The sequence below is a fragment of the Takifugu rubripes genome, chromosome 8, assembly GCF_901000725.2.
Source record: "Takifugu rubripes chromosome 8, fTakRub1.2, whole genome shotgun sequence".
Classification (NCBI taxonomy): domain Eukaryota; kingdom Metazoa; phylum Chordata; class Actinopteri; order Tetraodontiformes; family Tetraodontidae; genus Takifugu; species Takifugu rubripes.
This window is the reverse complement of record NC_042292.1, coordinates 14961051-14975348: the sequence shown is the minus strand read 5'-3', so window position 1 is coordinate 14975348 and position 14298 is coordinate 14961051. Positions and strand designations below refer to the sequence as shown.

General features: G+C 43.3%; 3 protein-coding genes and 1 long non-coding RNA gene across 4 annotated transcripts; 1 reads left to right on the top strand and 3 right to left on the bottom strand.

The window, feature by feature from the left end:
* Positions 1 to 1691: 1691 nt before the first annotated feature.
* On the bottom strand, positions 1692 to 2579 carry LOC101061921 (complement C1q tumor necrosis factor-related protein 3-like). Its single transcript, XM_003979431.3, has 3 exons — positions 2423 to 2579; positions 2217 to 2336; positions 1692 to 2095 (listed from the first exon to the last, which is right to left on the bottom strand). The coding sequence occupies exons 1-3, from the start codon at positions 2424 to 2426 to the stop codon at positions 1812 to 1814; spliced, it is 408 nt and encodes a 135-aa protein (XP_003979480.1). The 5' UTR covers positions 2427 to 2579; the 3' UTR covers positions 1692 to 1811.
* Positions 2580 to 8945: 6366 nt separating this feature from the next.
* On the bottom strand, positions 8946 to 9809 carry LOC115250598 (complement C1q tumor necrosis factor-related protein 3-like). Its single transcript, XM_029839610.1, has 3 exons — positions 9651 to 9809; positions 9445 to 9564; positions 8946 to 9349 (listed from the first exon to the last, which is right to left on the bottom strand). The coding sequence occupies exons 1-3, from the start codon at positions 9652 to 9654 to the stop codon at positions 9066 to 9068; spliced, it is 408 nt and encodes a 135-aa protein (XP_029695470.1). The 5' UTR covers positions 9655 to 9809; the 3' UTR covers positions 8946 to 9065.
* A 646-nt stretch (positions 9810 to 10455) lies between these two features.
* Positions 10456 to 10756, top strand: LOC115250600 (uncharacterized). The gene is made up of 2 exons (XR_003889160.1): positions 10456 to 10593; positions 10680 to 10756. It is a non-coding gene; the product is annotated as an uncharacterized lncRNA (long non-coding RNA).
* A 144-nt stretch (positions 10757 to 10900) lies between these two features.
* LOC115250597 (macrophage mannose receptor 1) lies at positions 10901 to 14235 on the bottom strand. The gene is made up of 6 exons (XM_029839604.1): positions 12759 to 14235; positions 12632 to 12673; positions 12197 to 12556; positions 11687 to 12034; positions 11508 to 11599; positions 10901 to 11122 (listed from the first exon to the last, which is right to left on the bottom strand). Exons 2-6 carry the CDS (start codon positions 12666 to 12668, stop codon positions 10976 to 10978), a joined length of 984 nt encoding a protein of 327 aa, XP_029695464.1. The 5' UTR covers positions 12669 to 12673; positions 12759 to 14235; the 3' UTR covers positions 10901 to 10975.
* Between the last annotated feature and the right edge of the window lie 63 nt (positions 14236 to 14298).

Genomic DNA, 14298 nt, shown 5'->3' with positions numbered 1-14298 from the left:
GCTCCTCCACTTGTGCGCAGCCAGTTTATCGCTTAAACGCCAAGTGTTAATTGCCTACCTGCTCCTGTGCTCGTTCTCTTTGATTTGTTACTCTGACGGATATTGTGTCTGATCAGGGGCCCAGTTTACGTCCCGAGTTTGGAAAGCCTTCTGCAGCGCCCTAGGTGCATCGGTGAGTTGGTGAGAGAGCTGCACATCTGCAAGAAGGCAAGGGGATGGGTCCACTCTGCCCTCCTACTGTTGGATTGCAATACTGTCACGTGTGTCACTGCTAATCCGCCTGTTCTCTGAATGAAGACTTCAATACGAAAAATGCCAATTTCAAAATGTATTTAGCAAATAAAACCAATTCAAGATAGAAATATTCCAGAGCTCTGGGCCAGTTCAAAACCCTACAACATCTTGCTAAAGATGATATTATCCCTAACTTCTAAACCAATTGTAACAGAAAACAGAACCATATAGAAAAAAGCAAACACAATTCTCTTCACTACGCACTTCCTTGCAGTCCCAAAGGCAGGCCAACCGTCACCGTGTTCTAGTCCCGTGCTATCTACTGGGCCAGAGGGTCTGGCTCTCCTCTAAAGATCTCACCCTCCAAGTTGAGTCCCGGAAACTCACCCCTCATTTCGTGGGACCATTTGTGATCGACAGCATCGTCAACCCCTACTTGGTTCACCTCAATTTGCCTCCATCACTCAAGATTCATCCCACTTTTCTCACATCTTGTCCTAGGTTCCCACGCGCCCCTCACTCGGAGAAACGATCTGCAGTTCACGCACCTCACCTTTTCACCACGCTGTGCACAGTCATCAAGGTCAGTCAATATTCTTGTTTAAACACCTTCAATCTGTGTGTCTACTTACAGGTCCTGCCTGACCGGCACACCTAACACGGACTTTAGGTCCGCAATGCAGTTTCAGTAGTTGGTTTAAGGGCGGAGTTAAGCTTCTCAAGGCGAACTACCTTGAGGTGTTGTTGACCGGAAGCACCTGTTGGCAATCTCCATTAGCCACCTATTTAAGGACGGAGTGCCTGTCTGCCAGCGTCAGAGAGTTATCGTGTTTCCATGGTAGATCTGACTCCTGTTTCTTCATGTTTGTTAGAACTTGTAGTAACGCTTCTCCCTGCCTGTTCAAGGTCTCCATGTCACCAAGCTGGGGGGAATAACGCGCAGGACCAGATTTCGCGTTGGAGCTCTCTGTGCGCCCCGGAAGGCTGGACGGGTGTTTCTCCTGCAGTCCACGAGGACTTTTGAACTGACCTTTTAAGAAAAACCTTGGTGTTGGACACCAATGCTGGACACTGTGTTTTGTCTACTTTTGGGTTCATTAGAAAACCTAGTCATAACTCTCTGATCAGGATAGACCCAGCGGACCAAGATGTAGTGTGCCGCAAATAACAACACGAGTAATTATTATCATTCTTATTATATTTGTAATAGACAATTCTTTGGTTTATATAATGATTAGCCCCTGGGATGGATCATTCAGGGCAGCTACTGTTATTTTATTGATATTGGTGTTTTTAACAACCAATAAATATACAAAATTAAGGATGTCTATATTTTAAAATCCCCTATTTAAGTTGTGCAATGAATAAAACAATCCAATGTGTTTCCAGGAACAGGATCATCAATGAGAATATTATTTAGGCTAACTGAGTTTAAATAAAATACAAAACACCTGAAATGATGCTGCAATGAGTTTATTTTATATTCTGAGATCCGGTGTGATTTTTAAGATGAAGATGCCACATTGGTCTCAGGGTGTATGTTTAGTCACCCTGGTTTGAGGGTCTGGAGACACTTTTTAAGCCTTGCTGATGAGAAAACCAGTGAAGCTGGTGTTTCCACCAATGCCACAGACATGACAACTTTTAGGCAGGACCACAGACACCTTGTCTCCTTGCTGAAGTTCCAGACATGCAGTGCTGGAAGCGTTATCAACATGCTGGCTCCCTGGCTTGTTACTGTTGAACGCCTTCACGATGGCCTCACTGTTCTTCATCAGAGTCAGCCCCGATTGTTCCCTTTTGTCAGCTTGGTAGGAGAAGCTGAAGCAGTAATAGCCTGTGACAGGAGCTTTGAAGAGGCCTGTAAGAAGAGAAACTTTGGGTTTTACTTGTTAGGCTCTCAAACCTGAATGGAACTGAGCTGCTCTGCCCCTGAAGGAAACTGCCTGATGTGTGTCCATCAGCTGGACATTGTGACTCACCTGTACTGATGTCGTACGCCTCCCCCACGTTGGTGATTGCCCTGTTGAAAATCAAAGTTGTGTCTCCCTGAAAGGGTCCAACATTACGTCCTGTCTGTAGGACTGCTGTGAAAAGGACACCTGTAGGAAACAAACACCCTCATGCTGTTATTGTTATTACAGTGTTATATAAAGTACCATATAGAAAGAGGAGCTTCTTCACTCACTCATCTTTGTTGATGGATCAGTCACGATAGAGGTCGTCTGCTCTTGGCTCTGTGTCCACAGCTGTTGAGCTCAGGCTGTCTGTGGCTGCTTTTATACCATGGGTGATGCCGACTTAGAGGGCTGATACTTTTCTCTGGAAATCTTTGCAATCTCCTCCACCCTGTTTATCGTAATGACTCAACAAGTTGTTTGGGCCATTTTAGTTGGAAGTTTTGCACAACAGACAGTTGACAGAAACAGGCTGGCACAGTTCTTCAGAGCTTGTGGATGGACCTTGAACAGTTGCCATGTTGAAGTGTGTTGAAATGACCTGCAAACTAACATGAAATTCTCTGGAAGATCAGGCGCTGCCATAGCAAACTTTAGACGTTTAGCTCGCTCTTAGATATTCTTGTTTAATGATTAATTCAACTCAAGGTTAAGGAACAAGAGTGGAATTTAATAGTTGTTTAACAGGACTGGAGGAGATGTGGCCTTTTACATTTTATACAATATATATATTTTTAATAAGTGGCCAGTGAATGAAACTTGTCGAGGATTTTCTTCAGTTAACACAAAGTCAAAATGCTGCTTTTTAAGAGTTTAATAAGTCAGTCAGAATACATGCAACAACAGCATGCAGAGAGATCTCTGCCCAGTGTAACAAACATGTCCCTTTTATAATGCTTAGCGACTACGCCTTTCTCTCAGTACTTTTCCATCTACTTACTTCATCGTCACAAGGTTAGCATGATAAACTGTAGCATTTTGAAGGTTGCTGACTTGCACATCTTCATCATTTTCTAAGGAGTCTTTGTTCTACAACTCGTGACATCTCGTACACCTGCACAAGCATCATCAAATGAACTCGCTTGACCTTACTGGTTTAAATGATCTATGCTAAATAAAACAACATAAAAATAATTTCCTTTACAAACTGTAAACCTGTTAAATGCATGACATCAATATAACCTTGTGTTTGCATAACTGCACATTTACTGATGTTTGTAAAAAATGATGAATTCATAAATAACAAAAATGTAAAAGGAAAAGAAGTGATGAGACAATTCAGGTCTTCAGAAATGACCTTTAAGATATTAACTGATAGATCTAAACAACCAAATGTGATGATTTTGTTCTTGTGTTCTAGTTTGTTTTCTTTGAGCGGAGCAGCAACAGTTGAGGTCATTTCTAATCATTGTCCAGTGCTTTTGAATGCTGAAGCTCCAGCTGGAGCATCTCTGGTAAGAGCGACGGAGTCCAGGTCATTTCCCAAACCAGCTGGAGCACCCTAGCCCGTTGTCAGGCTAGAGCACAAAGTCCAAGCAAATATTTTATGAACTACATTCAACTACTCTTGTAATAAATAGGGTGGAGGAGATTGGAACGATTTCCAGAGAAATGTATCAGCACGTTTGAGTCAAACCTGCTCACCAGTTGGCATCAAACATCATATTGAAGCATCCACATGCAGCCTGAGATCAGCAGATGTAGACACAGAGCCAAGAGCAACTTTGAGCCCACTGGACTGTTTTCAACTGCAAATGTTTTGCCCAGTCTCCTATTTCGTGTTGAAGACTTTACGTTTGGACCATCTTCCTCGACAGTTGGCTATTCTCCCATTTCGAAAGTCCAAAAGAAGACGCGGACGGCCCGACTGGGGCTCCGACACTTCATTACTGGCATCAATCTTTGTCTTCAGCTGTGCCATCGTGAACAAGGCGTGGACACTTTGGAGGCCACTCTGAAGTCCGCCATAAGATTTGAGAATGCTCGTCAGGCCATCAGGGTGTTTCAAGCCCCAAACACCTTGCAAGGTTTTCCAAAGCACAGGTGTCGACCTTTGATAACAAACAAGTAATAAATAGCCATTGAAATGATTTCCACACAGATATCCATCTAATCCAAATCAACGAAGAGTCTGTAAAGTCAAGTGAGATCTGTTGTCTCAGGAATTGCATTTACATGTGCATCTAAATCAAACTACACTTTTCACTCGATTTACCTTAAATCGTTTGTGTACCCGGACTGTCATGGCCCTTTTGTGCCATTTGCTTGTGTTTTGTTTTCCTGGATCTCTCTCTCGTGGGTGTGATAGATTCTGTTTTCCCTTTGGTACCATTTGCTGGTGACTGTTACACCTGCAGCTGGTTCTCAATCAACAGTCTTCAAAAGCTGATGTCTTCTGATCACCAGCATCTGGTCTGTCTTGCCTGCTTTGTGGTAAACATCGGTAAATGGGATCTTCTCGTAATTCGTACCTTTGGGATAATTTTCTCCATTGTCTCATATCTCGTCCTAGGCCCCCATGTGCCCCTCACTCAGAGGAACAACCTGCACTTCATGCACTTTTTCACAACGCTGTACACATTCAAAAAATCTTATTCAAACACCTTCAGCTGCTGTATTTTTGCTTACGGGTCCTGCCTGAACCACATACTTAACAATACGATCAGACCAATATGGACCCAGTGGACAATGATGCTGTTTGGCAAGCTTTGGTGGCACGGGGTACGATTATTGGGGACCACGGTAAGCTTTTGTCGGCTATATGAAGTTCCCTCCAGAGTCTTTAGGCTCTGTCCTGGAGGCCCAACAGACCGCTCACCTGCCATCCTGGGCTTACTAGGACCCTACACTTCCTTCAGCAACGCTTTGGTGGCCCTCTATAATACAGTATGAGATACCAGGGCTTTTCATCTTGCCGGTGTCCATGTGGAAGACCTCCCATCAACCTTTAGCTGCCCCTCTCAATCCTCCAGCGGTTCTTGGGTTTTGCTAATTTCTATCGCTGATTTATTTGGACTATAGTAAGGTGGTAGCTCCCATTACCAGCCTAACCTCCATTTTAAAGGTTTCCAGTGGTGCAGTGAGGCTGAAGCAGCATTCTGCTGGCAGAAGTGCCTATTTGTGGTTGAGGTGGATGGCTCAGACTTGGGAGTTGGGGCAGTTCTCTCCCAGCACGATCCAGCTGACCAGAAGCTCCATCCTTGCAACTTGTTCAGTCGGCGGCTAACCCCAGCGGTGGTAAACTATGATATCAGAAATAAGAAGTTGCTTGCAGCTGTTCTGGTGCTGCATAAATGGAGACGCTGACTGGAGGGTTCAGCCCGACCATTCCTTATCTAGACGTATCATACGAACCTGTACTACCTCAGAAATACCAAGAGATTGAACTCCCAACAGGCATGGTGGGCACTCTTTCTTGGTTGCTTCAGGTTCTCCCTCATGTACCACCCAAGCTCCCGCAATGCCAAGCCAGATGCTCTGTCCCACTTGTTTTCGCCCGATCCCTCTCGCTCTGAGCCTAGCTTCATTCTGTCGCCCTTCTGCATCCTGGGAACTGGTTCCTGGCAAGAGCAGAGGAGGTTCCTAGAGGTCCAACGGACCGCGCCGGATCCGTGAAACAGGCCTCCCAACCATCTCTTCGTTCCAGACTCGGTCCTGCAGTGGGGGCATTTCTCTCAGGTGACCTGCCATCCTGGTCTCACTAGGACCCTACACTTCCTTCGGCAACACTTTTGGTGGCCGTCCTCTTTCCAAACTTCCATCTGCAGTGGAGACGGGTGACCTCCTGGATAGTCATGTCTTTCGTTTTCATGGTTTCCTGAGGAATATTGTGTCTGATCAGGGGCCCCAGTTTACGTCCCGAGTTTGGAAAGCCTTCTGCAACACCCTAGGTGCATCGGTGAGTTGGTGAGAGAGCTGCACAGCTGCAAGAAGGCATGGGGATGGGTCCGCTCTGCCCTCCTACACACTTCCTTACAGTCCCAGAGGCAGGCCAACCATCACCATGTTCCAGTCCCGTCCTATCTACTGGGCCAGAGGGTCTGGCTCTCCTCTAAGGATCTCACCCTCCAGGTTGAGTCCCGGAAACTCACCCCTCATTTCGTAGGACCACATCGTCAACCCCTACTTGGTTCACCTCAATTTGCCTCCATCACTCAAGATTCATCCCACTTTTCTCACATCTTGTCCTAGGTCCCCACGCGCCCCTCACTCGGAGAAACGATCTGCACTTCACGCACCTCACCTTTTCACCACGCTGTGCACAGTCATCAAGGTCAGTCAATATTCTTGTTTAAACACCTTCAATCTGTGTGTCTGCTTACAGGTCCTGCCTGACCGGCACACCTAACACGGACTTTAGGGCCGCAATGCAGTTTCAGTAGTTGGTTTAAGGGTGGAGTTAAGCTTCTCAAGGCGAACTACCTTGAGGTGTTGTTGACCGGAAGCACCTGTTGGCAATCTCCATTAGCCACCTATTTAAGGACGGAGTGCCTGTCTGCCAGCGTCAGAGAGTTATCGTGTTTCCATGGTAGATCTGACTCCTATTTCTTCATGTTTGTTAGAACTTGTAGTAACGCTTCTCCCTGCCTGTTCAAGGTCTCCACGTCACCAAGCTGGAGGGAATAACGCACAGGACCAGACTTCGCGTTGGAGCTCTCTGTGCGCCCCGGAAGGCTGGACGAGTGTTTCTCCTGCAGTCCACAAGGACTTTTGAACTGACCTTTTAAGAAAAACCTTGGTGTTGGACACCAATGCTGGACACTGTGTTTTGTCTACTTTTGGGTTCATTAGAAAACCTAGTCATAACTCTCTGATCAGGATAGACCCAGCGGACCAAGATGTAGTGTGCCGCAAATAACAACACGAGTAATTATTATCATTCTTATTATGTTTGTAATAGACAATTCTTTGGTTTATATAATGATTAGCCCCTGGGATGGATCATTCAGGGAAGCTACCGTTATTTTATTGATATTGGTGTTTTTAACAACCAATAAATATACAAAATTAAGGATGTCTATATTTTAAAATCCCCTATTTAAGTTGTGCAATGAATAAAACAATCCAATGTGTTTCCAGGAACAGGATCATCAATGAGAATATTATTTAGGCTAACTGAGTTTAAATAAAATACAAAACACCTGAAATGATGCTGCAATGAGTTTATTTTATATTCTGAGATCCGGTGTGATTTTTAAGATGAAGATGCCACATTGGACTCTCTTTGGGCAGGAGAGGCCAGCTCCCCCCTCGCAGTCCCCCACCGATTCAGCGTCGTCCGGAGCCTCCGCTTCGTTGCACCTCCTTTTTCCGCTGTACCACGTGAGCCTTCCATTCCCGAGCGGCGCTCAGGTGAAGCGGGCAGGTGCGCTAGTTTTTTGCTACAATGCTCTTTGGTTTCTGATCTTCAGCCGTTGGGCTAAGATTGCCTTTACTGTTCATTTATTATCAGGGAGAGCTGCGCAGTGGGCCACTGCTGTAATTGAGAACCAGACACACGGTTCCGCGCATTTTCGTTCGTTTAAGGATGAGCTCAGGCATGTGTTGGATCATCCGGTTCAGGGTGGAGAGGCGGCGGCTAAACTTCTCTCCTTACGTCAAGGGTCTACATCAGTTGTGAATTTTTCCATCCCGTTTCGCGTTCTGGCCGCATACAGTGGATGGAAAATGGCGTCCTTCATGACATGTTAAATCAGTTCGTCTTCGTTCACATCAACGACACCCTCATCTTCTCGGAGACGAGGAAGGAGCACGTTCAGCATGTCCACCTGGTTCTCCAGCGCCTTCTTGAGGACCCAGTTTACCTCCGCTCCCATTCTGTCACCCGGATCCCAGCTTTCTTCAAAAGCCGCTGCCTTCTGATCACCAGCGTTTGCTCGTTTCGTCTGTTTTGTGGTAAACATGGATAAATGGCATCTTCTCGTCATTCCTAGCTTTCGGATAACTTTCTCTATTTTCTCACATCTCGTCCTAAGTCCCCACGCGCCCCTCACTCAGAGAAACGATCTGCACTTCATGCACCTCACTTTTTCACCACGCTGTGCACAGTCATCAAGGTCAATTAAAATCTTGTTTAAACACCTTCAATCTGTGTGTCTGCTTACAGGTCCTGCCCGAACGGCACACCTAACACGGACTTTAGGTCCACAAAGCAGTTTCAGTAGTTGGATTAAGGACGTAGTCAAGCTTCTCAAGGCGAATTACCTTGGGGTGTTAGTCCGGCAACATCGCCAATCCTCCTGGACAATTCAGTTGGAGCCATGTTGCCTCTAGTGGCCACTTGCTGAAAAGCATGGACTCTTATTTAGGAGCCTTTACCATTTGCAAACTGCTTTTAAACACAAAAATTATCATATAAAAAAAAAAATGAAAACCAGCTTTTTTCGATTATTTAAACTATACTTTTACTGTTTGTAAAATGACCCAGAGCCCATAATCATGATAATAATAGTGACACAACACCAGTAATTATCATTAATTTGGTAATAGACATTTCTTTGCTGTACATTATGATTAGCCCCTGGGATGGATCATTGAGAGCAGCAACCTTTATTTTATTGATATTGGTGTTTTTAACTCCCCACAAATATACAAACTTAAGGATATCTATATTTTAAAATCCCTTATTTAAGCTGTGCAATGAATAAAACAATCCAATGTGTTTCCAGGAACAGGATCATCAATGAGAATATTATTTAGGCTAACTGTGATTTGTGGTGTGCTGAGTTTAAATAAAATACAAAACACCTGAAATGATGCTGCAATGAGTTTATTTTATATTCTGAGATCCAGTGTGATTTTTAAGATGAAGATGCCACATTGGTCTCAGGGTGTATGTTTAGTCACCCTGGTTTGAGGGTCTGGAGACACTTTTTAAGCCTTGCTGATGAGAAAACCAGTGAAGCTGGTGGTTCCACCAATGCCACAGACATGACAGCCATTAGGCAGGACCACAGACACCTTGTCTCCTTGCTGAAGTTCCAGACATGCAGTGCTGGAAGCGTTATCAACATGCTGGCTCCCTGGCTTGTTACTGTTGAACGCCTTCACGATGGCCTCACTGTTCTTCATCAGAGTCAGCCCCGATTGTTCCCTTTTGTCAGCTTGGTAGGAGAAGCTGAAGCAGTAATAGCCTGTGACAGGAGCTTTGAAGAGGCCTGTAAGAAGAGAAACTTTGGGTTTTACTTGTTAGGCTCTCAAACCTGAAGGAAACTGCCTGATGTGTGTCCATCAGCTGGACATTGTGACTCACCTGTACTGATGTCGTACGCCTCCCCCACGTTGGTGATTGCCCTGTTGAAAATCAAAGTTGTGTCTCCCTGAAAGGGTCCAACATTACCTCCTGTCTGTAGGACTGCTGTGAAAAGGACACCTGTAGGAAACAAACACCCTCATGCTGTTATTGTTATTACAGTGTTATATAAAGTACCATATAGAAAGAGGAGCTTCTTCACTCACTCATCTTTGTTGATGGATCAGTCACGATAGAGGTCGTCTGCTCTTGGCTCTGTGTCCACAGCTGTTGATCTCAGGCTGTCTGTGGCTGCTTTTATACCATGAGTGATGCCGACCTAGAGGGCTGATACTTTTCTCTGGAAATCTTTGCAATCTCCTCCAGCCTGTTTAATACAAGAGTAGTTGAATGTAGTTCACAAAACATTTGCTTAGACTTTGTGCTCTAGCCTGACAACGGGCTGCGGTGCTCCTTCACTCTTACCAGAGATACTCCGGCTGGAGCTTCAGCATTCAAAAGCACTGGACAATGATTAGAATTGACCTCAACTGTTGCTGCTCCACTCAAAGAAAATTTATTTATCTTATCTGATCTATATTTTTTTCACAAACATCAGTAAATGTGCAGTCATGCAACCGTAAAGTAAGGTAAAATATACAGTGTATATATATATAAAAAAAATTTAAAAGGCCACATCTCCTCCAGTCCTGTTAAACATCCATTAAATTCCACCCTTGGTCCTTAAGCTCGAGTTGAATTAATCATTTAACAAGAAGATAATATCTAAGAGCGAGCTAAACGTCTAAAGTTTATTATGGCAGCGCCTGATCTTCCAGAGAATTTCATGTTAGTTTGCAGGTCATTTCAACACACTTCAACATGGCAACTGTTCAAGGTCCATCCACAAGCTCTGAAGAACTGTGCCAGCCTGTTTCTGTCAACTGTCTGTTGTGCAAAACTTCCAACTAAAATGGCCCAAATGGCTTGTTGAGTAATAATGATACACAGAGAGAGGGATTGCAAAGATTTCCAGAGAAAAGTATCAGCCCTCTAAGTCGGCATCACTGATGGTATAAAAGCAGCCACAGACAGCCTGAGATCAACAGCTGTGGACACAGAGCCAAGAGCAGACGACCTCTATCGTGACTGATCCATCAACAAAGATGAGTGAGTGAAGAAGCTTCTCTTTCTATATGGTACTTTATATAACACTGTAATAACAATAAGAGCATGAGGGTGTTTGTTTCCTACAGGTGTCCTTTTCACAGCAGACCTACAGACAGGACGTAATGTTGGACCCTTTCAGGGAGACACAACTTTGATTTTCAATGTCTATGAGCCAAATAACGAGTGATAATAATCACGTGTTGTTATTTTACTTTGTCTCTTAGTTTATTAACTCAGCACACAACAAATCACAGTTTATCTGAATAAAGTTCATTTTTGTATATGTCATGATTTTCTTACAACTTGAAGACAGTAAATGTTTGTCTTATTAATTTTAATAGACTGAGAAATCATTTGCAGTTGTCATAAGAGTCGCGCAACCTTAACTAAATGGGATGTAAGAATCATTAAAAAGACACTTTTTATGCTCCTGAGCTGTTTTTTCCATCTTGTTTTCCTTCTCTGGAGGTTTCCACCAGCTCAGTTCAACATCTTCAGATACTCCTACCTTTCTCAGCCTCATTTTGATCTACAAAGAGTAGAAAATGTTCCATTACAAACTTTAAGTTTTGATTTTTAAATGTAGCAGAATTACAGGAGTGGACAGGAAGCCTTTGGTGAAGGAATTACACAATATTTGTCTGATTTTCCTGTTCTAGACAAGAAACGTCAATACTTTTACGGTAATTGTGAAAGGAAGAAAAAAGAAGCCAAATCTGTCTCTGTCTTTAGATATTTTTTTCTCCAATGTTTTAAAAACAATGCATTGAAACCCTAAAAGCACAAGATAAAGCCAAGCATAGCATCTATGGAATTATATCTTTTTATTTGGCCCAGGAGAAGGAAGCATATAATGTTGGGATATTCCTCTAAACAATTTCTGAATATTTAAATGCATAAAAAATGTCAGTCACCAATGTCAGGAGCGATTTAGTCACATCTGGGTCTTTCATAAATGCATCCTCACTGATCAGCCTTATTCTCAGCCAGTGTTTTCTTAGAGGACCTGCGAAGAAATATCTTTGTTATCCTTCAAATGTTGTGAATATGCTCTTTAGGGTTTTAACATGAGAAAACTGATGTGGACGTTTACCTCGAGAGCAAAAAAATGGAGCTTTTCCAGCACAGTTTAAGTGTATAATGCCATGAATTTTGTCATGGACATCAAGTGCACCACAATCACCGTGTTCCTCATGTGGATGTGGTATCATTTTCCAGGGTAGGAATGTGGGTTGGCTTCCATCGGACCACCTCCAGGACATCCTTGTCAGCCCAATCCACACTGTGAGATTATTGGAAATGTCCCAGAGCTCTTTATTTTCGTGTTTGTGTCGCACCCAGGCCAGGTTGGTATATCTCCTCCTGCAGTAGGCCTGGGCATCGGACCAGTTCAAGGAACCTTCTATCAAGATGAACCTTGGTGAAATGCCAGTGGTCGACGCTGCGAATAACATCAGCTTTCCTTAAGTATAGAGAGTTGATAAAGCTTTGATGCTATTGAATAGCATTAGATCAAATGTTTAAAACCCATCCAAATTTCATTGAGGTTTCATTTGAAAAACTCCACTGTAAACACAGAGAGCCATCAGTTATAATTTCTTACCATTGTAGCAGAAGAAGCTTAACGTGGTGCTACAGTTGGTGGCAAACCATTTTCCTGACAGCCCGACACTCACACAATCTTGCTGACTGGGCTCATTATCAGCCCAGTTCCAATAGACTGGTTCCCCCTCTCTGTAGTCATCACCATCTGACACTGACCAACCCCATTCCCTTCGTAAGCCTAAGAACGCAACACGGCTGTTGTCCTTTAACAGACCAGCAAGCTCCTTCAAGTCCTGCATGTCACTCACAGAGGCCAAATCGCCTTGTGCCCTCCGACAGTGTTGCTGTGCTTCCAACCATGTTTTGGAACTGTTGATGAGGTAGTACTGATCGAAAGTGGACCCAACATCACAGAGCCCTGGTGATGCAAAAGTGTAAAATTATGCCCACATTCACTTTTCAGAAGACTTACACACAGGGTTCACCACCTCACCTGACAGTATCAAAATGCCAAACATTCTCATCTCCATGGTTCCTATAAAAAGAAATCAGCACACCATAACTCAGCCTTTGAGAAATTAAGTGGTGTTGTTGAGCCACGATATGACAATAAGACTCACCGAAGACTCGCCTAAGATGAGCTGATTGTGGTCTTTCTCTCTGGTCTCTTTTTTCTTTCCTCTTAAATAGGCATGCTCCATGTAAATGCAAAGTAGGTACCCTGCCCTGCACCACATTGAGTAACCTACTCAGACAAAGGTTTAGTATCCCAGAATGATCTTTGAGATTCACAATTTTTACAAAAAAGGAATCAATCACTTTGTCCCTCCATGATGTCAAACGAATACTGAAAATCAGATGAGTTTGCTTCAAAATCTATTGTGTTGAAAGTTGCGTCAGAAGCAAAATAACTCAGGATTGCTTCCTTGGCTTTTGCTCACTCTTGTTGCTAAGGAACTTGCACTTACATACATTTTAAAATTGACATTAGATACTATAGCATTCCTCAGGTTTACCTTGAAGACCCCATTTCTGCATCAATACAGAGATGAAAACCAGACCTGCTCGACTTGGAAAATGACCTCTAGGAATGTAAATCACATGGAAAGTCTGCAAGGTCCGATGCAAACGTTTTGACAAATAGAAACTGCTTCTTGGTCAGTAGAAAAACGAGGGGATCATTTTGAAGGCAAATCATTGCATTTGTGTGGGCGTATGTATTACAGTGCTGTGGGTAAAGTCACTTCTTTTGATCTCTAACTTGTATCACAACACTCATTCCATGTGATACGGTGAAAATCAAAGGTCTATTAAAGAGAAAACTAGCTCTTTGTCTTGAAGTTGATAATCACATAACTGTGTAAATGTAAGTTTCCTAAGGATCCAGACGCAAGCCTCCGTTTGGTTGCTTTGGTCCCACTAAAACAAATTCTGCAACACTATATTAAAACAAAACCTACATTCCATCTACGCAGATGACGCACAAATGGTTTACCTGGTCTAACTCCAAACAACTTTTTCTTTGACCGGATTCTCACATAAGGATTTTCTCCATCTTCAGATTTTTTTAAAATGTGTTAGAGACCCTACACATGAAGTTAAAAACAATCAGGCATTGAATAGTTTTGATCCTACCGATCCGATTATTTCAACACAGCACACCAAACACATCACGATTCTGTCCCACCACCGATCTCCAATCTCGTCATCCAAGCCACAAATCTCACACAATCACATGTGATCTCACAAAAATGAAGAAGAAACATAGCAACACAATTCATGGGGTCATGACTCAGGAGTCTTTAACTTTCCCCACACACATGAAGGTTTATGGCAAATATTGAATACGTTTTGTATCTACGTTTGTTTTCCTGACCATTTTCGGAGGAGATTATCAGGATAAATTCACTTTGAACACAACTGAGACCACAGGATAATCCTACAGGATAAGATTATTGGACATAAAATAATCAGGGTTTTGACATCCTTGGTCGGAAAGTGGTCAAATCAGCATTATGTGTGTAACCCCACAATAGTAGTAATAATAACAATTTATATAGACTATATTTAGTATTGTCAAGGCAAACGGCATAGATGTAACTACAACCGTACCAACACGCAACAGGATTTGAACGTCATCTATCTTTCTTCCAGGAGAGT

What these genes read in the sequence shown, in the direction of transcription:
- LOC101061921 (XM_003979431.3), bottom strand. An exon ending in GGCGTACGACATCAGTACAG is followed by an intron (nt 2,096 to 2,216) that starts GTGAGTCACAAT and finishes CTCTTCTTACAG; the next exon opens with GCCTCTTCAAAGCTCCTGTC.
- LOC115250598 (XM_029839610.1), bottom strand. An exon ending in GGCGTACGACATCAGTACAG is followed by an intron (nt 9,350 to 9,444) that starts GTGAGTCACAAT and finishes CTCTTCTTACAG; the next exon opens with GCCTCTTCAAAGCTCCTGTC.
- LOC115250597 (XM_029839604.1), bottom strand. Translation starts at nt 12,668, where the DNA reads ATGGAGATGAGAATGTTTGGCATTTTGATACTGTCAG. An exon ending in AAGCTTCTTCTGCTACAATG is followed by an intron (nt 12,035 to 12,196) that starts GTAAGAAATTAT and finishes TGTTATTCGCAG; the next exon opens with CGTCGACCACTGGCATTTCA. An exon ending in TCCATTTTTTTGCTCTCGAG is followed by an intron (nt 11,600 to 11,686) that starts GTAAACGTCCAC and finishes ATTTCTTCGCAG; the next exon opens with GTCCTCTAAGAAAACACTGG.